Consider the following 21646-nt stretch of genomic DNA (forward strand, 5'->3'; position numbering starts at 1 on the left):
AAAGTCAATGGAACTAATCGATTATTATTTATCATTAATAATTATAATCGATCCATTTTTTTTAGTTTTTTTCATATTTTTGTAGACATAATTTTCATTCTAATGTCGAATGTCTAGTCTGAAAAGATTTCAATCATTTTCAATCCCTTTGGCCAACGAACGTATGTGTGTGTGTATGTGTGTGGTCTAGGCCATTCAAGCGGTTTTTTGTCTATGGTTACCAAATTACCTTATGGATCGTTTAAATGATCTAGGATGATAGCCGCAAACATAGCTTTGATCACCTGGTCTATTACATTGCTCATATGCAGATACCCACACATACGTTATTTAAAACTTAATTATGTTATTATTATTATAAAGTCTTAATCCATCAAACAACAAGACTTAATAGAGGGTATGTAGAAAAGAAAAGAGAAAGAAAACGTAATTTGCATGAATCTTATTTCAATCCAAACACGATTCTATTGATAATGATGGTTGTGTTTGTCTCATGATACAATCAATAGTCTATATTTCTATTCAAAAAAAAAAAAATATTACAATGACAAGATTAACAAGATATCGACAACAACAATCTGGTCATATCGATATCGATATTGTCTGTTATTTTGAAATCATTTTTCCTATAACAATGTTAAAAAATATATATACACCGCATTCTATAAAATTGAATTCGAAACAAAAAAGAAGATTATCTCTATCTCATGACATATTTATATAAGTTGATCCTGAAACGTTCGGTGCATTTTTATTTGTGTGTATGTGTGTGGTTCCGATCATGTGGTTGGTTGGTGGTCTCCAAAAGAAAAGGGACCCGACCACAACAACCAATCTAATAATACCCTCTAATCTCAATAACGTCAATGTTGTGTGTAAATCTAACCTATTTTCTATATTTTTCATTGTTGTTTAAATATCTGCTCCATAGGGCCATTATGTTGATTATTTGAGGATAATTGAGTCATTATGAAAGAGAATTGCGGTTTAAGGGGAGCAGGAGGAGGTGACTGTGATGGTGTGGGTATCGACTGACAAGAACCCATAGATTGATCGATTGGGCCACCAATCATTATTCAGTTTTTTGTTTACGAAAGTTTAGTAGCCATTTGGCAGTCGATCAAAAAGGATTCAAGTATCTTACTTAACTAATAACTTGAAACATGACAACTTCATCAAATACTTCAGATTCGAGGACAAATTCTTCACAAACAACAACAGCAACAGAACCTAGAACTGAAATGAAACGTTCAAAATCGTTTACAATCGATAATATACTTCATGATGTTGACAAACAACCACAGCTTAAAAATTTCCACACATCATCATCATCATCATCATATCCGATTTGGTTGATGGCAAATTGGATGGCCATCTCATCGAATACAAATCCATATGCCTCGTTGAGGATACCAACATCGTCGTCTTGTCCAACCGGTAATACCTTTGAATTGACAAATCAACGAATTATTTTCGATGTGTTAAGTAAGTTACCAGATTTGCAATTTGTATTTGGTGTACAATAATAATTTTGTCCTTTCAATCATAGGTCACAATGGTGGAGGTATAGTTGCATCGAAACTTGGCCAAAATCAATCATGCACATCTGATGATGAACATAAAGGAAACGAATCGTATGCAAGCAACATCTTGAAGGACCAATCATACCTGTCTGATTGTTCCAATGATCATCAACCAGCTAATCATCATGCACACACATCTGAATCATTAAAGTCATTGTTCCCATCAAATACATATTATCATTGTCGTAATGGATTTTATAAACGGAAACGTAGACATCGTACAATATTCACTGAGGAACAACTTGAATTATTGGAAGCAGCATTCCACAAAACACATTATCCTGATGTTCTTATACGCGAACAATTGGCCGCTCGTATTGATCTACGTGAAGAACGAATCGAAGTTTGGTTCAAAAATCGTCGAGCAAAATGGCGTAAACAACAGCAACGACTTGGAGGTCCAACTATTGATATCATAACAAATGATTAATGTAAACTTTACTTCCGTTACCAACAAATAGATTTTTTTATAGTTGTATCATTGTGATTGTATATGCGAATAAATAAAAAAAATGAACAAAAAAATTATGAATAAAATCTATTTTTTATTTCAATACATGTTACGCATATTAGGAAATTTAATTTCCATTGATGCTGGAATCAGAAACCTGGGATTAAGATTGGATTCAAAATGATCAATCTAATCCTTGGATGAGAAAAACACGCAAAACAAAAGGCAACGAAAAACCATTGGCTGGTCCTTGTTCAAATATATTCAATAATCTTTAATCTTCTCAATCATGGTTGAGCTGGTTTTCAATTTCCAATGCAACAAGAGAACAGCAACAAAAAAAAAATATTCATTCTATTCAACAATGAATGAATAAAAGTATAACCCAAATGGAAAAAAACGAGCATCGATTTCGGATCAAGCAAAAATGACAAATACGATTTACCATGGTTTAATAGACCACAAATAACCGTGCCTGATAATTTGCCATGGATTATATACATTGAAAATAATCATTTTTATGGCTGATCGAACAATATATTGATACCATTGTTCATTTCGATTGAGCCGTACATACCTCCATTTGAATGACAATCGAAAACCGGAACAATAGGATAGACGACAAAAGGCCAATATCCAATGTGCACACACACACACACACACACATGGTGGTCCCAGCACAACGTAAAGATTTATGAAAAACGAAAAATTTTCAGAATTAAAATTTTAATTTTTTCATCAAAAAGAACATTATCATCATCGCGATGATGAATGAAATAATTAAATAAATCAAATTTAGATGCAAATATCCTCACGACATGTTTCTAGGTAATCATAAGGATTCTGTGTTTGTTCATCCTGTACTATGTTCAATTCCATTTGTTTCTTTTTCGTTCGAGGTAATTTGAAATGACAGACACGAATATGTGTAATAACGGTGAAACGTTGTTCAGATGCATAACCACAGTCGGGCCATTTACATTTGAAACGTTTAAAATTTAAATGAATACGCACGTGATTCTTTAGGGCTGAATTATCGGCAAATGCTTTACCACAATCGGGCCATGAACAGGTATAATTTTTAATTTTGTGTAGACTGCTTTTATGACGTTGAAACCGTGAAGCGATTATCAATTCACCACAAATAGGACATTTACGATGTCTTTGATGACGTAGTTTTTTATGATTAAGTAGATTTCTACGAAATTTCGATGTAAAATCACAATTTTCAAACGGACACCGATATTCGCCCTCTTCATGCATGATCCAAATGTGATTAGTAAGGCTATTGCGTGTTGGACAAAGTTTATCGCAAAATTTACAGGTCAAATATTCGATCCTATGTTTTTCTCGAACATGTTGATTCAATTTTGATCTGTAAAAAAATTACAATTAGATATGATCGATTCACTTTGTGTTTATACTTACTTTTCTGTGAATGTTTCAGCGCAGGATTCGTTTGAACATTCAAAGATTGATGTGGATTTTTTCTTAGATTTAGACAAGAGTTCTTGTTTTTCATTGTCACAATTATCATCACCAATTTCAATAGTATCATCATCTTTGTCATTATTGCTACCACCACCATCATCATGATCATGATCATCACCATCATCATCATCATCGTCATCATTATCATCAGCTTCATTCGAACCAGAGGTTGGCGAATATGGAAGATCCTCTGAAACAGATTTCGGCTTTTTGCCTTTTGTTGTGGATTTTTTCTTCGATGCTTTTTCTACATTGTCATGCATCCGTTTAATATGTTTATGTAAATATTTACGTCTTGCAAAACTTTTGCCACAATTACGGCAAGTAAAATGGTCTGTTGCACCATCCGGATTACTACAGATTGTTGATGGCCTATGTTCATCTTTAATATGTTGCCGTAATCGTGATACATTAGGAAACAATTGTTCACAGCCATCAATTTCACACTGGAGTTTTAAATTCAAATGTTCATTTGACATATGTGAATCAAGTTCTTCTTTTCCATTGAACACTGCCTTACAGCCTTCGTATTGACAGGGTTGTACCTGTTGAACATGACGACGGTTTTCATGATCTTTTACCTGGGATAAAGACTTTGATCGATATCGGCAGCCTTCAAATTGGCAATGAAATTCAACTAGCAACAAATCGGTGGCTGTGGTTCCAATCGATCCGGTAGACTGATCATCCTCTTGTTCTATGGTTGATACTTTGGTCGATGATCTCGAACGTTTTGACTGACGACGTTTATCACCATCATCATTGGGAGGTCGTTTAGTTGCTTGCGTCTGTGAAAGATTGTCGGTTGAATGATGTTGTTGATTATCAGCCGAGGACAAAAGGCCATCCAAAAGAGTTGCATGAGCATCTTGTGGTTGACTTGAGGATGATTGCGATGGATTTGAATACAATAAATTAATCTGATGATGTGATTGGTCAGTTAATATTGATGCTGAATCATCATTCGAATTATGTGTTGAATCAGGTTCATGATTGATAACAACAATATCATTCGGAATTAGTTCCACAGCAATCGAATCATTTTGATTGTGATGTTCATTGAACACCGTCATTTTATTACCGCTTTGGCAATTATCACGTTTAAATGGAAAATATGAATCCATATTCTCCAAATAGAATCGTTCACGTTTATGAACAAAATCAAAAAATGACGAAGAATCAATCAGTTGAGCGAATTTTTCCGAACAGAATTGTATATCTTCACTGAGTTCGTAGACCAACGATTTCGCAAGTTGAGTGGATGGTTCCACCGATTTATCATCCATCATTGAATCTAAATGTTTTTTCATATACATCGACATGTATCGAAAATGTAGTAGAAGATTAATAAATTGTTTCAATTGTTCAATGAATTTTTCACTTGATTTTTCGGACAATTGTGATGGAATTTGCATGATTTGCGGAACAGATTCGTCATTATATTGAATAAAAAATTTAAGCAAATCATTTCGAGATTCCTCCATCCTTTATTTAAACGATTAGCTGAATAAAATTAAGGGCGAATGATAATGCCAGAATAATTTAAAGAATTGAAAAGAATATATTGCCAGTATATTCATGGTCAGAAAAACCAAAACAAACGGGCATGATCCATACAAAAAGGACGTGTATTCGAATTTTGGCCACATTAATTAAAGTGGGTCCTAATAAATTATGTGTATTAAGAACATTTTTCGATTGATACGATTGAAAACAACTTAGAATAAAGTACAACAGTGAAGGTATATAAAATCCTGAGATTAGTGCACCATTCCTATCTAAACAAACGTTTTATTCGAAGATTAAAAGTTGGTGTAAATTTGGTGTAAATGTAAATAAATTGAATTTTTTGTGGCCGTCTTCTACACGTACATGCAGATAATCAATCAAGTCGAAATAGTGACTTCCTTGATTTGCAGTGTTTTTCTTTTCTTTTCATGTGATATTTTGGTTCAACTTTGAAATTTTCAACAAATGGATCAAAAATCGAAATCTGATAGTAAAAATGTTAATCGTGTGGCTATCTGTGAATGTTTGGGCAAATTACCAGTCAATGTACCGTTGGAAACCGATGGAACTTTGTACGTGCCAGTTAAGATTTTCGAAATTTGATTTTTGTATCTTACATAAATTCCATTTAACATGATTTCATTGACAGGTTAGTCTCAGTATTATCAGCTTTTTTTCCTGGTGCTGTCAATATACAATACATGATCGGAGTGAGCCAATGGCGTACACCGCAAATCATCGACGGACGAATTCAAGAACCACCGTTCGATTTAGGTGGATGGAAATGTTGTAAATATTTTTATTGTATTATGATTAGAAAACAACTGTCAGATTTTGATGCAATCAAACATTATGACTCATTGTGTGCAAGAAATTTATGCCAAACTTATGTTCGTGATGGATTCTGTATGCAACAGATTCAGCAAAATTGTTATTTCGTCCATGGAGATTTTTGCGACGACTGTCAACTATACACTTTACATCCATTTAATGCGGATTTGCGGCAAAAACACGAAATTGATTGTTTGGCAAAAAAAATGAAAAACCAAAAAATTGATATCGAAAATTGTCCAGAAAATAATGATCCCAGTGGAATCTATGAAAAATTAATTTCAGGTTCTATTTGTCCCCGATATGAACGATATGGCCAATGTAATGGGCAAGAAAAACAAAACTGCCACCTGATTCATGGTGATTTATGTGACATATGTGGATATTATTCATTACATCCATTTTGTGAACTGGATCGTGAAAAACATACTAAAAAATGTATCGAAGAATTAGAGATGAAAAATACATGTTCAATTTGTTTAGAAATAATTGGTCAAACACCCGAATCCGATCGTAACAATGGTGACAATAATGAATGTCAACGAAGTTTTGGTCGGTTGAAAAACTGTTTTCATACATTCTGTTTTAATTGTATACAAACTTGGCGTACGAAAAGTAATTCGATGGAATGTCCTATCTGTCGTGTACCTTCCGAATCTGTTATCAAAACTAATGATTAAATAAGGCTCATTTTTTCAACGAAATATTCAATATACAACCACCATACCAAACCAACCATTTTTATACCAAAAATAAATAAATTTTACAAATCTGTCAATATCTTGTATAATCATGAATATGTACCGAGTATTAAAAACATTTTTAAACAAATAAACGAAAATTATACATCCCAGAACATTTGATATTGATTCGATTTATTTGCCAAATACTTGGATCATCATTATCGATAATGGTAATGATTGATTACTTCATTGAGAATTACATTTTCCTCGGTCATTTTTTTGGGTGTAGTAACACACATGTCTTTTAGACTTTGCTCATCTGGCTAAAATTTTATTTTATCTATTTGATTATTATGTGATATCAACCCACTGTTGTATGTTTAGAATTTATCACAGTTCCAATTAAGAAATTGTAATAATTGTTTCATAGCAACCGGGAACAATTGTGGAGAAAAAACATCGATTTGTAATATTTTTTTTCCATTTTAACCATCATTTTCACTAATCCAAAAAAAATAAAAATAAAAAATAACAATGAAAACATTTAATTGCAGTGAGGAGGGAATGATGTACGTCGTAAATCATTGATGAACAAATTCAAAAACTATCGTTAGATTTGATCAGATGTTAATGTAAATATTTTTATTGAATGACATTTGAAAAAAATCCACTATGTCCGATTTCGATGAATCTAATTATGAATCATTATGTGAGACAAGTCTGTGCCAAACTTATGTTCGTGATGGATTCTGCATACAACAGACGCAACAGAATTGTTATTTCGTTCATGGAGATTTTTGCGACGAATGCCAACAATATGCCTTACACCCATTTAATATTGATTTACGGAAACAACACGAAATCGATTGTATGATAAACAAATTGATGAAAAAATTGGATAATATTGAAATTGATACGGAAAAATTTAATGAACACAATGATATTGACGAAATATATGATATAGTTAAATCAGGTTCGATATGTCCTCACTATGAACGAAATGGCCGATGTAGTGAACAGGAAGAACAAAACTGTCAATTTATTCATGGTGATCGATGTGATATATGCGGATATTATTCATTGCATCCATTTTGTGAACAGGATCGTGAAAGACATATTAAAAAATGTATCGAAGATTTTGAAATGAAACAAACCTGTGCAATTTGTTTAGAAATAATGGGTCAAACACCGGAATCCAATCGTAACAATGGTGATCATGATGAATGTGAACAAATAGAAAAAAGTTTTGGTCTAATGAAAAACTGTTGTCATATATTCTGTTGGGATTGTATACAAACCTGGCGTACTTCAAGCAATGCCGTAGAATGTCCAATATGTCGGATACCTTCTGAAACTGTTATAAAAACTGTATTTCAATGAGTGTCATTTTCAATAAAATAATTTGACAAAATAAACTGTGAAAAAATCTATTGTGAAAAAATTGACTAAAATAGTTTTTGACAAATAGTAGTAAAAGTTAAATAATAATATTATATTATTATTATCCATGATGTTATTCCATGATGCCCTTATTATCATTATCAGATTCATACAACAGTGGATAAATATACATGCTGATAGGAACATGTATGATGTGTATGTGTACACCTACAGATTTCTTTTTCGAAGAAATATCATCATCATACATAAAATTTTTTTTTTTTCATCATTACATATAGATTAGCGGACGAAAATTTAAATGAACTCGTGAAAATTTTTAAATGTTATCAATGTTATGTGCTCCGTCTATCAAAATGAAAATGGAATTCGCATGTGCATGCGTGTAACGTAAGCCAATCGATTTCAGTGTTAAATGGAATGATGATGATGATGATGATGAATCCATTAGAGACAGTACAAATCATAGTTGTCAATCGTTTTTCAACAGGTTCTATTTCTATTTTGCAACTTTTTGAAACATCGCATTTTTTTCAACAATATATAAAATTTTTTAATTAAATTTTTTACATTTTCCGAATCTATGATTAATCGATATCTGGTAAGTAGGATTTGTTCCATAAATGTTTGTCATTTTAAATTGTAGAGATTTCGGACAAAATGACGCAACATTTTTTTCACTCATTGTCATATGAAAGTTTCTAGTTTTCAATATCATAATTATCAATACTCATAAATATTGTTTATTATCAGGAGGTTAGATATCTGTCTTTCTGGTAAAAACAATGGCCGGTGATAATGGCACACCAGAACTGATGGATTTTACATTAAATCAAACATCTGAACAGATCTTCAATGTTGCAGCTATGTTTGCTGAAAAAGATACTCCAGAACTTAACAAAGAATTGGATGAATCATCGAAAGGATCCTCATCAGAGACGATAACAACAATAGATATTGATAATGAAATAAATTTTGACGAATTTCAACGAAAAGAGACTACTTGCAGTCTGGAATCGAATATTTCTGGAACACATATCAAACATATAAAAGATTTTTGCTTCTCTCAAAGTCAATATATGCAAAATTCTCCCAATGATCTCATGACCAGGAACGATGTTCCAGAAGTTGATTACGACACTCCTACATACACTGAGCTTCTTTATTATTCAGACCTCGAACGTGATATTCGAATGCAAAATTATTTATCTCGTCTAGATTACAATAACAATAATGTGATAAAACCATTGGAAAATCCATTGATCAATACGGAACAACAAGCTTCATCGGTTTGTGAAACAATGACAACATCAACATCTTCGAAATTTGATGACGGTAATGATTTGTCTGTGGATTCTTATCATCAACCATCACACGGTAAGCTTGTGTTAATTTATGTTAATCTGAAATTTCTAATAATCATTACCATTTAGTCTTGTATAAAGAACCAAAAACTGCCACTCTCAAACATCGAAATCCAAACATATCAAAAAGTGCCAATTTATTAAATCAAAATAAACGAAAATCTCAAAAATCGCAATGTATTAAGAATCGTCAAGAATTTTTAATGGATAGACGTCAAAGAAATTGTGTGGCAGCTCGTAAAGCTCGCCAGAAACGAAAGAAAGAAGCTGATGAGATAGAACTGGAAAAAAAGAAACAAGAAAAAAAAAATCAAGCTCTTAAAAACCAAGTCGCAGAACTTGAAAAAGAAATCAGTTATTTAAATGAACACATTAGGAAGAGGAATGCAATTGTTTGATTTGTATTTGACTTTTTTTTTATTATAAATATTTATTCTGTGAACCACTTCTTGTCATAAACATTTCATTATTTTTATTAAGTAATATTAAAAAAATATGTTGAATCATTCGTTTTCAGCTTTTGTTTCCATCGTTGCTTTTTTGCTTTTCAACAGGACTCTGAGGTGATTCGATATTGATCGTAACTGGACCATCATTGACAATATCTAAGGCCATAAATGCACCAAATAAACCATCATGAATTTTCAAAGGATCATATGAACGACGCATTTTATCCAATAAACATTCGTATACGATACGCGAAGTAGTCGATTCCATTGAATGATGGAAATCCAGTTTATTTCCCTTCATTGTTGCATATAAGGTAAATTGTGATACACAAAGTATTTCAAGTTGACGGTCAACAACGTTTGATGACCATCGGCGGCCAGATTCAATATTGTCAAATAGACAAAGTTTCAGAATTTTATTCATGCTACACAAAAAACGATTTGTTAACAAACGATTTGATTGATTTAAGCTTACATCCAATCTGAATCAGTCTCTTTGTCATCACGAGATATTCCAATGAGGACACACAATCCTGGACCAATTTTTGAGATCAATTTTCCATCCACTAAAGAATACGAATCAAATAAGTTAAATGGTGAACATTTTACCATTCTACATACCAGTCACCGATGCAGATTTGACTCGTTGTATAACAGCTCGCATTTTTCCAATTCTTGTTCTATTCACGAAAGAAACTTTAAATTAACCGATAATCAAATCCATGCTTTAATCATGTGATTGATAAGTAAAGGACGAATTTATCGATAACGATTCGATGGTGTACGCGGAAAATGGTTATTTTAAGATTACATCTGTTTCAAACTAACGAAACATTAATCATTGTTGATGATATATGTTGAATTCAGTGAATAACCGAATACAAAACTATATAAACTGTGAAAATGATTTCGAAATTATATGGAATGGCTTAACCTTGGTGTGACAAGCACAATCAATCATTGTATTGTATGTGCCACCAAACATTTGTTGATGCTCGTTGTCTAATCATATCATAAAAATTATCATATCTGAATGATAGCAATAATAATCGTATCTATCGACTGAGTAAATATACATTCATTGATCAATCATTTTAAATAAAAAAAAAGAATCAAAAATGGACCCAAATCTAAATATTTTATATACAAGATGCGAAACGAAAACGAAATAGTTTATCGGAGGAAACCGTTCCAACAATTGCCATCATTTATTCTTACCAAAGAACAAAATTACAGTGTGACAAGCTATCGAATACAAGTCTGATATAAAAATACTGACAAAGATTTGAGAATTATCACCAAATTACTTGACAAAAAAAAGTATCATCAATAATGATGATGAGCGCATAATGTATCGACCATATCAGCAGTAGCTTATAACTGAGAAAATGATTATGATGATGACGGCTGCAATTAAAATTATGACGATGATGATCAAGACAACTATAAACAAGGATAATCACTCGATACAACAACATTGTTCGGTTGTTTGTTTGATGGATCACCAGATTTGTTTCTCCGGTTTTTTTATTTTTCAACTTAAATACAACATTTCGTATGATACATCACTGTATCTGGTTTTTTGAAATAATCAAGAGCGGCTTTTCTTTCTATTCGTCTTGTTTTCAGTGATTCTCAGCATTCCAATTCAAAAGAAAATTCCATCTTGAGGAATAATAAGAAACTGAAGATTGTATCGATTCATCTATAAAATGCAACTATAAATATTCTCAATCAATATTCCGTACTTTCATATTTTACCATTTTGAATTCAATTATATCGAGATTTTTAAAAACAGTTGAAAAAATTACCGCCAGAAAGTGATTTGATGCAATAAAAAATTCATTGTGTCATACAATCGTTGTTAGAAAAATTTTTTGCTTACTACGCCAAACCAAATCGTCGTTCTCAATATTATAGCTAGCCTCCATGATGATGATGATACTTATCATCATAAACAAAATATAAATGTAGATAATTATCATTAGAAATGATTTTTTTTTCGTTTTTGATAAGGCTACTTTTTTTGCACAGCTTTGCTGTTGTAGGACTTTGAGGTTTATGTGATCAATGATCCTGATTCACATTGTGAATGAATTCAAAGAATCATCCTGTTACTAATGGAGTAAAATTGTTGTCTCCTTTTCAAAGTTAAAAATTTTTATAGATAGAATAATGCAACAATCTAATAATTCAATCAGACATTTTATCTGGTAGAACAATGTTCAATTACATCAAATTTATATTGTCTAGTTACAATATGATTAATTCTTAATAGAGCTTGGATCATTTCATGGCGATAACATCATGGAAATAAAAAATGATCATCACCAACAACGACAATTATCATCAACCAACAATATACAAGGGCCAACAACAATATATGAATCGATAAATCAATCATTGATAATGGTACCAAGTAAAGAAACAGCAACAAATAATAATATTGATCTTCGATCGAGCAGCAATCAACAACCATCTGATGATTTTGAAGATGACGAACATTCATTACCGATACCTGAGTTGATTGAGATGCTTAAAAATTTAGCCGCTTGTAATGAAAAACTTTACAAATGGGAACAATCAACAGTGAAATTGGAACAGATACCTGCGGATGATCCGAATAAACGACAGCTAAACGAAATTATCAATTTGTATGTATTAAATATGCAATGAGATATATATCCATTCAATTAATCATTAATTTATAACTCATCAACCAAATAGCGTCAATCTGAAAACATCAACTCGAGAAAAAGCCATCTATCTATATCAACAATTGGGCAGAAAATGTAGCCAACATGGTAATTATATCGGTGCAGCCAAAGCATTCGAACGAGCAGCCAGTCTATTGATGGATCCGACCGATCAAAGCGAAATGAATAATGCGGATGATAAAACAATTATGGAAACGATTCAATGTCTTGAATCGGCCATTCATAATTATGATGCAATACACAAATATAAACATGCCGGAACATTGCATTATCGATGCTCGCGTATATTACGATTGTTGTCGGATTTTTCACGCGAACAAGTCGAACAACATCATATCAAAGCATTGGAATATTTCACCAAACCGGATCATGAACTCAAACAACGAAAACGAATTGACGTACGTCAATGAGAGGTTTTTTCTTGTCCATATTAATCAATATTGTATCATCAATCTACAGGGTCTGAAAATTAGCTGTTATTCATCATCATCGACTTGGGCGCGTATGATATCATCGTCAAACACTCGGATGATGAAGACAAAGAATAAAAACAACACGATGACGACTACACATCATAAAACGATAACAACAACCAATCATCATTTGATCAAATTTCTTCATCATCACGATGATGATGAAGATTATGCTGATGAGGAAGATGATGATGATGATGAACTGGTTACACTTGTTGAATCTGACGTTGAAAACGATAATCATCTAGTCAATCATAGATATTCTAATGATGGATCTGATCATTCAAAACGGAGAAAAACGCTAGCCAAGATGAATAATGATAACAATATTCCTAGTAGTAACATTCATACTAATTCCGGTTTATCATTATCGTCATCATCATCATTGAGCAAAATATTTCAATCAACGTCACCAAAATCAACTTCGTTTGATTTCAATCCAATCAATGAATCTACAGCTAAACCAACGTTGGAAAATTTCCTCGATCAACATCTCTCTCAAAATCAACTTGAAAATAGACGACAAGATGCTGATGGTGAAGATGCGCCTATACCTTCAGCCATGATATTCAATGAATCATTGCCATCGACACCAACAACACCTTCATCATTGGCATCGCGTGATTCTATCCCATCATTACCCGTTGGTGGTGGCCAACAACAACGACAACGGCAACGATCAGTATCACCAACTCGTAAATATCATAAAGAGAATCATAGTCATCGCAGTGAATCAATCTATAAACAGCAAAAACACCATAATCTTGAAACAACATCGCAAAAATACTTGCATCGACATAGTCGACATCATCGATCATATTCAAGTTATCATCATAATTCTAGCAAATCATTATCCAATCATCAACGTCCAGATGATGATGATGATGATGATCATCATCATCATCATCATCATCATTACTCGAAATTATCATCATCTTCATCAAACACAGCCGTTTTTCGCTGTATCGAAGATCGAATTGAATCGGCTAAAAAATTGGTGAAAAAACTTCATAAATTATGTCCTTTTTATGATGTTACTACAACTGGTATTGATGCTGGCCGTGTCTATTGCCGGATTTGTGATCGTTATTTAGGTGCCGTTAGTTCGACACTCAAGAATCATGTCAACACACAAGAACATCGGCAAGCATTTGAAGATAGTCATCAACAACAACAATACGGAACGACATTGGCTACAACAACCGATGGCATAGCAACACCACAACTTACATTTGCCGCAACATCAACTACATCAAATAGCCAATCACAAACACTACCAATGGTGACCTATCCAGCGGCTAACAATGGTCAAAATGTCGGACAGATTGGAAATTATGTTCCTGTCAATACCAACATCATTAATCGATCATTACAATGTTCGAACATTATTGCCAATCAACAGCAGCAACACCCACCGCTTGCATCTACAATAAATCAGATTCAATGGCATAAACAGCCTACAGATCAACATAGTGATACAACGAATAGCAATAGAGAATCAGAATATCAAGCACAACAACAATTATATCGATCCTCAGCCGCTACCGTTGTAGTCAATCCAAGTGGTAATGTACAGCCACAATCATTACCATTCTCAGCGACAGCAGCTGTGCCTACATCAACGACAGCCATGCAATTGAACCATCAACATCTTCAATCTTATAATCCATTCAATCATCAACAGCAATTTAATTCACAACAACAATCAAATCAATATTCTACATCATCCAATATTGTTTCGATCATGTCTGCTCCGACAACTATTCAACAACAATCGAATGATCGACCGTTATCTGTTGCTTTTCAATGATTTATTACATTTTATTATTCAATTTCTAGGTGTTTTAACTAATAGGATTTTTTTTATCTAAAATGATTAAAATATATTGATCGATTAGAAGTGATGATGTGATAGTGAACTAAATATAGAGAGAAAATGGGGTAAAACCATCTGATACACAAAGAAAAAATAATGAAAGGGTAGCATAATTGGAATGATAATGACCAGATAGTTATGGCAAACAATCAAATGTGCCAATTAAATTGGCTTCAATACTTTAATGCAAAAATTATTTCACCAATGGTCGATTCTTATCTTCGTCATCACCATATTTTTCTTTGTAAGCTCGTACTTCATTCATATAACGGCTCCAAGCAGAATCTTCACGTCCGCTCGAATCATCGTCGTGGTGTCGACCGCCAGTCTTTGTTGTCGATTTTTTCGTCTTTTCAATAATTCCCACTTTCAATATTTTGGGTTTTCGTTTTGTTTTCTATATGGAAAAAACAACAGCATGCCAAATGAACATTCCTAAAATATATAAGATCGGAATGCGGATCAAACCTCGATTGTCTCCGATTTAATGCATTTGTTTTCATTAGGAATGGCATTTGTTGATGATGTTGAAACGGAAGATGTAATTGATGAACTTTGATCTTTTTGTTGTTGCATCTTTTTAAACATTTCCAAAAAGCTTCCATCATTAGCGAATTTATTGATTGGCTTTTCATCATCATCTTCATAGTCGTCTTCGTCATCATCACTTTCTTTCGTTCTTTTTCGATCTTCCTTATCAGCTCTTTCAGCTTCAACAAATTTATGTTCGAGCTGATCTTTTGATCTTTTAAATGATGCCATATCTTGTACACAATAATAAACAATATATATCAAATTCAGTTCTGAAAAATAAACGAAAATTCAGATGTGTCTATTTTAACCTAGATATCAACCACGATTGCATCTATTCGAACCAAAAAGTTCTATGTTTTGTATACAAAATCGAATAATAAAATGCAATTGAATCAAATTAATCTGAATCATTCATGTTAAAAATTAATGTAATTTGTTTTAAAAAATTGTTTGTTCTTCATTTAAAAATGTCTGGCTCGAAAATTGAAATTGAATCCATGGATGTTGATGATCTTTGTCCTGTACAGGTTCAAAAAACAAATACAAATACGAAACCGCAAGCAAAAACAGATTCAAAGCATGAAGATGGAATTCAAATCAATGTACAATCATCTTTATCGTCTCTGTTGATAGATTCTACGGAAAAATTACCCAATCGCAAAATTTTAAAAGCTAAACGTAATTTTTCAAGAGTCCAGACTAAAAACGGTGACCATAATCATTATTTAATACTTGTTATCGATACGAATGTTTTAGTTGAAGATTTAAACCTTTTAAAAAGATTAATAATCAAATTTAATATCAACAATGTACAAATTCATAAAATTATTATACCATGGACTGTGATACAAGAATTGGATGGTCTGAAATTGGATCGGGATAATTATCTGGTACGAAAAGTTCAAAATGCCATACGGTTCATTAATGAACAACTAAAATTGGGTGAACACTCAAGATTAATTTGTCTGGAAAAGTCATTTCAAAATCAAAATGAAAAAGACGTTTTTAGCAATAATGATGATCTTATACTTGGGTTTTGTATTCAATTTAACAAAAATCCGCAAAAATTTCTGCCCACGCTCACCATTGAAAAACAATGGATATTAATTGCATTGATAACCAATGATATAAATTTACAAAATAAAGCTATTGTTCATCAAATGAATTGCTATAGTTTGAAAGAATTGATACAAAAATACAAATCACCTGATAAAACGATCCAAATTAACAGCAAGCGTGAGGCGGCCAATTCAACTGACAAGTCCAAAAGGGTTAAAACTGACATTTCCGCTACGAGTTTTCGAAATCCCTCAAAACGTTTTCGAACAATCAGCCAGTCATCATCTGTCGACCTCGTTAAAGAATTTCCTCGAAAGAATCATCTCACTACGGTGTCAACAAAAATGGATTCACCATCACCAAGTCCTATGGATCCAATGACTAGTGGCTCTTGTAAAGAATTGGATTCGAAATACGCTCTCGAAACTCGCCTAGCTGAATTTATTATTGCAAAATTCAAGGAAACATTTGGCAATGATTTGTGGCAATCAACTTTGGGTGTATATTCACCTGAAAGCGCAACATTGATCGATTCATTGAGAAAATTCAAATCAAATTGGGTGGGTGTATTTTCTGATTATTTTCGTCGCGATAAAAAGGTCATACAGCTCGTCAATGAAATGCTGCAATCGGTAAATAATCGTACTGCAGAAAATTGTGAAAAACTTTTACAAATGATTGAATTGGCATTTGAAAGTCAAGTTGCTCAGCGTGAAAATAAATGGAATGATGAATAAAAACTGTTTAATGAATACTTTAAACAATTAATGTATAATTTCAATAAAACATAAAATCTGTTAATAATGATTATAATTTAAAGTCAGAAATAAAAACGAATAACAACTATGAATAAATGTAAAACATTGATTAAAAATTGAAAATAATGATAAAATGACCAATGATTGATTAATTATTCATTCATTCATTCATTTTTCTTGAATCAATCCGTCGAGCAGTTTCGGTCGGAGCTCGTTTTCTGCGAAAAAATCCACACTATAGAATAAAAAAAAAATGAAACAATTGAAAATCATTTCAATGGCCATATTTACCATGACAAGAAAAACCAAAATTAACGTTAAAAAAAAGAAACCGATCATAATGGCCAATAGAATCCAAAGAAAATATTTTTCAGTAGATTTGGGTACGATTCGTTCGAGATTGAAACGTATCTGTCTTGTTTTCGATTCATTCATATCGTCACTCTCAATTTTAATATATTTATCATTGATTTTGGCCTTTAAATCAATATCGATAGTTATGTACGACAAGGGAAAATGTTCAAATTTTTCGTTGATTTTTCCGATATCCATACGACCAGTCATTGTGACATAAATTTTCGACAACGTTCTCGACCACGAACCTAAGCGACAACGAATCATGTTACAAATGATTCGATTGTTAACACAATTCTATCCGAAACAAATGAAAGTGGAAGTAATTTTGATTCTGACTTGTGATAAAAAAAATTTTGACTCACCCAATGCATTAATTTAGTGGTATGATTAAACACAGGTTTATTTGAACCATTTGTACTGATTATAACAGGTTGATCACATTCCAACTGAATGGAAATGGCTGTCGTCTATTTGGATTAAAAAGGATGTTCTAATATAGATGTCCATAGTAAACTCATAGTTACCTTATCAATGTCTAAATCGTAAATTAATTTGTTTTCATTATAACTTTCCGTATAAATGAAATCCATTTCAATTGATTCGATATTGCTAGGTCCCAGTCGCTCAAGACTTAGCGATGAAGTCAAAAGAATGGTGTTTTTATCAAAATTTGCATATTTTAGATATGTTTTGTTGAAATCAGGACTCAAACTATTTAAAATAAAAAGTTCAATTTATAAAAAAAATTCTCATAGGCAACTTACATTTGTATATCAAAATCGGCTTTTTTGATTATTCGAAAAGATATGTGATAATCTAGAGTGCTTGCAGGATGTTTCTGGTTAGATGCATTGATGTTCAGTTTGAACCAAACTTGTTCTATATCTTTAGCTTCGAATGATTTGAATGTTATAAAGACAGAATCATCTTGGATCAATGGGCTCTCTAATTGACATAAATATGTTCGATTCGTAGCGGTAATCGATGTAAATGATTTTGCTTCGCTACATTTTTTATCCATTTTTTTTAAAGATATGTTTGCATTGGTTTGGATAATTAATTGAGTATGGAATGCTGGCTCACCAATGTTAATTACTTTTGTAAACAATCTGATGTATTGATATTCGCCTTCTAAAAATTGTTGTTGAGAATTATTGGCGAAATTTCTCGTTACATTGTCATCAAAAATGAATGATGGTTCTAATCTAAAATTGGACACACAATCGCGAGCAGTTTTATTGCACATTTTGAAGTAAAGTTCCGTCGAAATATTGGAAATTTTTTCATTTTCCAAAACCGGTACATGAAAAATCTGTTCATTTAATGGAGAGTGTTTGTTAACAGCGGATTCAAGGGAATAATTTAGTTGAAAAACGACCGAATCAAAAAGATTATCAATTTTATCAAATGATTTAAAATAGACAATGTAATAATCGGAGCAATACTTTGTTTGTGGGGGTATTAAAGTAAAACTTTGTTCGATTCTATTTTTTGAAATATATTCTGATTGATCTGCTATTGATAGGAGAATGAATGCACGATTAAAAATTGGATCCAATCGTAACGAACATTTTAGAACGGAATCAGTCGAATGCACTTCGAACTTTGATGTGATGTCGAAACAGAATTTAATTCTAACACACGAGGCCCCATATTTTGGAATTTGATCAGTTTCTTCAACATATTCACATGGTTGTTGCAAATCAACATAATCATTATTCAATTGTATCGATGCTTGAATCGAAATTATTGGTCGTGTACTATAGAGAACGATTAAATTTCAATGATATTTAATTAGAAAAAGTAAAAGTAACTCACCGAAGCAGGATGGCTTTTTCCGATAAATACGATCCTACAAGTAGATCATTGTATTCATTATCATCGATATCAACATTCGAAGAAAAACTATAACCAAATCCATTCAGGTTTAAAGACGATAAATGTTTGGCAGATGAAATTTTCTGGAAATATTTTTCAAGTATTCCTTGTGGGGAACCACGATAAATGTAAACAGATCCTTGATAATCATCTTCATAAGGTGCACCGATAACTATGTCAGGAAATCCGTCCATATTGATATCTCCAAGATTGGCCATTGCAGTACCGAATCGTGCCATTGGTTTAGGATCACCAGATAAAATTTTAGGCTCTTTGAATCCCTGACATGATGAACATTTATCATGATAACATCAAATATGAAGATAAATAAATTACCTGAACACGGTTACTTTGATAGAAAAATACACGTCCCTCATCATAAAGATTATTTTGCCATGATGAATACATTGGAGCAGCAACCAGTAAGTCATCAAAGCCATCTTGATTCGCATCGATAGTCAGTAATGAATGTCCGAAATATTCACAAAGTTGATGGCCATTGAGAATAACTTTGCGTAGATTCGGAAGGTTAGTGAATAAAACAACTGAACCTGTTAAATTTTTTCTTGGAATACCCAGAGCAACTATTTCTTGATTACCGCGGAAATAATTACCGGATGTTATGGAATAACCAAGATAAGAATCTATGATCAAATAAATTAAATTACTAGATGAGAATTTTCAAATTTCAACACACCTCTTTCATATGGTTCCAATAAATCGAGTTCAACTTGATTGCTATCAATTTTCATTGCATCAGGAAAATTATTCAGATTAATTTTGGCAAAAGCTCCACGCCAATCATCGAATCCGGGTACACCCAGATAGATGCGGTCTTGGTTCTATTAGTTCAAAATTTACAGAATGATTCACATCAATCAAACAATGTACATACAGCCGAAATGGTAGCAGAAAATCCAGCCATAGCATAAGCATAAAGATAGTCACCGGATTCTTTGAATGGTCTATTTTTGTCCATTGGCAATATCAATTTTGGTGTTCTTCTAGGATAATCATCATCTTTGAAATAATCAGGAATTAAAAAACAAGCACCATTCGGCACCATCCATGTTTCCAATCGATTCTGACGATTGCGAGCCAAAGTTCTATATGTCCATGAAAATGCACAAGTCAGGAATTCATTTGTTTTAGAACGTGATACTAGATTCCAGCCAAGATGCATTTTATTGGTAAATAAATTGTCTTCATCTGAAAACAAGAATCATTACAAATGGCATTACATGCATTCAATTAAAAGGATATCATAACATACAAAAACTCATCTGATTGACAAGATCAATCATGACACAACTGGTAGTTGTGTTTGACCAATCACAATGGTATATAATACCGGTATTATTGTAATTATTCCATTGATTTACTGTTGCATTCGGTGCTCCAATAATAACCCTGTAAGAAATAAATTCAAATTAAAATTAAATCAAATGGTTTAAGAAAAAAATTACATGCGACCATATTGATCAGAACTATGCATCAAAACGGAATGGCCAAATAATGATGAAGATGATGATGTTCTAGATTGTGGACGTTCAAATACAATAGGAAATTTCGTATCAATATTTTGAGTCATTACAAATTCGAACACAAGATTGCTGATAGGGATGATCGTGAAAATCAAGAATGATGGAAATGATTTGAAGGCCATCATTCCTTGATCAGTGAATCAGGTCATGGATCAATCACATAAAACGATTAATGAAAAATAAATCAAACGATTAAATCATCAAGAATGAGATCAGTTGCATACATATGATTATGATTGAGGTGAAATAATTATTAGCATCAAATCTTAGAGGTCTGTTTCTAATTGAGAATCCAGTATAATAGTGGTTGCCAAGTGGATTTTATCATTTTTTTCTTAACACCGACAAACAATTACTAGGTATTGAAACACAATTACACTTGGAAAGACTGACATAAATTTTTAGAAAAAAAATATAGCGGTTTATATTAGTGTTAGTGAATCAAGAATGAATTAATTATTTATGTTTCGAAAAAAAAACTTGAGAATTATATTGGAAATCAAAATTTTTTTTTTATTTGCAATCACCAATCAATACAAAGAAAATGATCATCGATCATTCATAATCTATAATGATACAAAACAGAATACAAAGACTTTTCATTGTTGCGACGAACAATTTTGAACATAGCCAAATAACTGCATTGCAGATAAGATAAGATAATTGAAATTGTCTACCTAGTTTCATATC

The 21646-nt window shown here is 32.3% G+C and overlaps 10 protein-coding genes across 13 annotated transcripts; 6 read left to right on the top strand and 4 right to left on the bottom strand.

The window, feature by feature from the left end:
* Positions 1-54: 54 nt before the first annotated feature.
* LOC124491352 (uncharacterized) lies at positions 55-2137 on the top strand. The gene is made up of 2 exons (XM_047053979.2): positions 55-1485; positions 1550-2137. The coding sequence occupies exons 1-2, from the start codon at positions 1164-1166 to the stop codon at positions 2011-2013; spliced, it is 786 nt and encodes a 261-aa protein (XP_046909935.1). The 5' UTR covers positions 55-1163; the 3' UTR covers positions 2014-2137.
* A 606-nt stretch (positions 2138-2743) lies between these two features.
* LOC124493105 (uncharacterized) lies at positions 2744-5357 on the bottom strand. 2 transcript variants are annotated; one of them, XM_075729507.1, is made up of 3 exons: positions 4907-5187; positions 3463-4819; positions 2744-3409 (listed from the first exon to the last, which is right to left on the bottom strand). In XM_075729507.1, the coding sequence occupies exons 1-3, from the start codon at positions 5007-5009 to the stop codon at positions 2830-2832; spliced, it is 2040 nt and encodes a 679-aa protein (XP_075585622.1). In that variant the 5' UTR covers positions 5010-5187; the 3' UTR covers positions 2744-2829. The 2 variants fall into 2 exon arrangements, with proteins under 2 accessions (XP_075585622.1, XP_046912130.2); XM_047056174.2 differs by having other exon boundaries at positions 3463-5357.
* Positions 5358-5374: 17 nt separating this feature from the next.
* LOC124493107 (uncharacterized) lies at positions 5375-6721 on the top strand. Its single transcript, XM_047056176.2, has 2 exons — positions 5375-5606; positions 5684-6721. The coding sequence occupies exons 1-2, from the start codon at positions 5500-5502 to the stop codon at positions 6543-6545; spliced, it is 969 nt and encodes a 322-aa protein (XP_046912132.1). The 5' UTR covers positions 5375-5499; the 3' UTR covers positions 6546-6721.
* A 304-nt stretch (positions 6722-7025) lies between these two features.
* Positions 7026-7990, top strand: LOC124493109 (E3 ubiquitin-protein ligase makorin-3). Its single transcript, XM_047056178.2, has one exon. It carries the CDS (start codon positions 7221-7223, stop codon positions 7926-7928), a length of 708 nt encoding a protein of 235 aa, XP_046912134.2. The 5' UTR covers positions 7026-7220; the 3' UTR covers positions 7929-7990.
* Positions 7991-8352: 362 nt separating this feature from the next.
* On the top strand, positions 8353-9819 carry LOC124493108 (uncharacterized). Its single transcript, XM_047056177.2, has 3 exons — positions 8353-8547; positions 8700-9323; positions 9380-9819. Exons 2-3 carry the CDS (start codon positions 8732-8734, stop codon positions 9706-9708), a joined length of 921 nt encoding a protein of 306 aa, XP_046912133.1. The 5' UTR covers positions 8353-8547; positions 8700-8731; the 3' UTR covers positions 9709-9819.
* Dtd (D-aminoacyl-tRNA deacylase) lies at positions 9701-10522 on the bottom strand. Its single transcript, XM_047056179.2, has 3 exons — positions 10381-10522; positions 10235-10325; positions 9701-10184 (listed from the first exon to the last, which is right to left on the bottom strand). Exons 1-3 carry the CDS (start codon positions 10421-10423, stop codon positions 9824-9826), a joined length of 495 nt encoding a protein of 164 aa, XP_046912135.1. The 5' UTR covers positions 10424-10522; the 3' UTR covers positions 9701-9823.
* A 715-nt stretch (positions 10523-11237) lies between these two features.
* On the top strand, positions 11238-14850 carry LOC124493104 (uncharacterized). The gene is made up of 4 exons (XM_075729498.1): positions 11238-11473; positions 12039-12414; positions 12488-12875; positions 12937-14850. The coding sequence occupies exons 2-4, from the start codon at positions 12068-12070 to the stop codon at positions 14758-14760; spliced, it is 2559 nt and encodes an 852-aa protein (XP_075585613.1). The 5' UTR covers positions 11238-11473; positions 12039-12067; the 3' UTR covers positions 14761-14850.
* A 112-nt stretch (positions 14851-14962) lies between these two features.
* On the bottom strand, positions 14963-15588 carry LOC124493111 (uncharacterized). The gene is made up of 2 exons (XM_047056180.2): positions 15295-15588; positions 14963-15223 (listed from the first exon to the last, which is right to left on the bottom strand). The coding sequence occupies exons 1-2, from the start codon at positions 15586-15588 to the stop codon at positions 15020-15022; spliced, it is 498 nt and encodes a 165-aa protein (XP_046912136.2). The 3' UTR covers positions 14963-15019.
* Positions 15589-15773: 185 nt separating this feature from the next.
* Positions 15774-17311, top strand: Swt1 (Swt1 RNA endoribonuclease). Its single transcript, XM_047056175.2, has one exon. It carries the CDS (start codon positions 15774-15776, stop codon positions 17154-17156), a length of 1383 nt encoding a protein of 460 aa, XP_046912131.2. The 3' UTR covers positions 17157-17311.
* On the bottom strand, positions 17147-21420 carry LOC124491899 (integrin alpha-8-like). Of its 3 annotated transcripts, XM_075729454.1 has the most exons (12): positions 21181-21387; positions 20879-21083; positions 20686-20822; positions 20308-20621; positions 20110-20254; positions 19749-20056; positions 19353-19693; positions 18299-19294; positions 18059-18245; positions 17897-18001; positions 17469-17828; positions 17147-17412 (listed from the first exon to the last, which is right to left on the bottom strand). In XM_075729454.1, exons 2-12 carry the CDS (start codon positions 21079-21081, stop codon positions 17338-17340), a joined length of 3171 nt encoding a protein of 1056 aa, XP_075585569.1. In that variant the 5' UTR covers positions 21082-21083; positions 21181-21387; the 3' UTR covers positions 17147-17337. The 3 variants fall into 3 exon arrangements, with proteins under 3 accessions (XP_075585569.1, XP_075585570.1, XP_046910571.2); XM_075729455.1 differs by having other exon boundaries at positions 19353-19681; positions 20879-21420; XM_047054615.2 differs by having other exon boundaries at positions 20879-21420.
* Between the last annotated feature and the right edge of the window lie 226 nt (positions 21421-21646).

Source organism: Dermatophagoides farinae, chromosome 1 (assembly GCF_024713945.1).
Source record: "Dermatophagoides farinae isolate YC_2012a chromosome 1, ASM2471394v1, whole genome shotgun sequence".
NCBI classification, from domain to species: Eukaryota; Metazoa; Arthropoda; class Arachnida; order Sarcoptiformes; family Pyroglyphidae; genus Dermatophagoides; species Dermatophagoides farinae.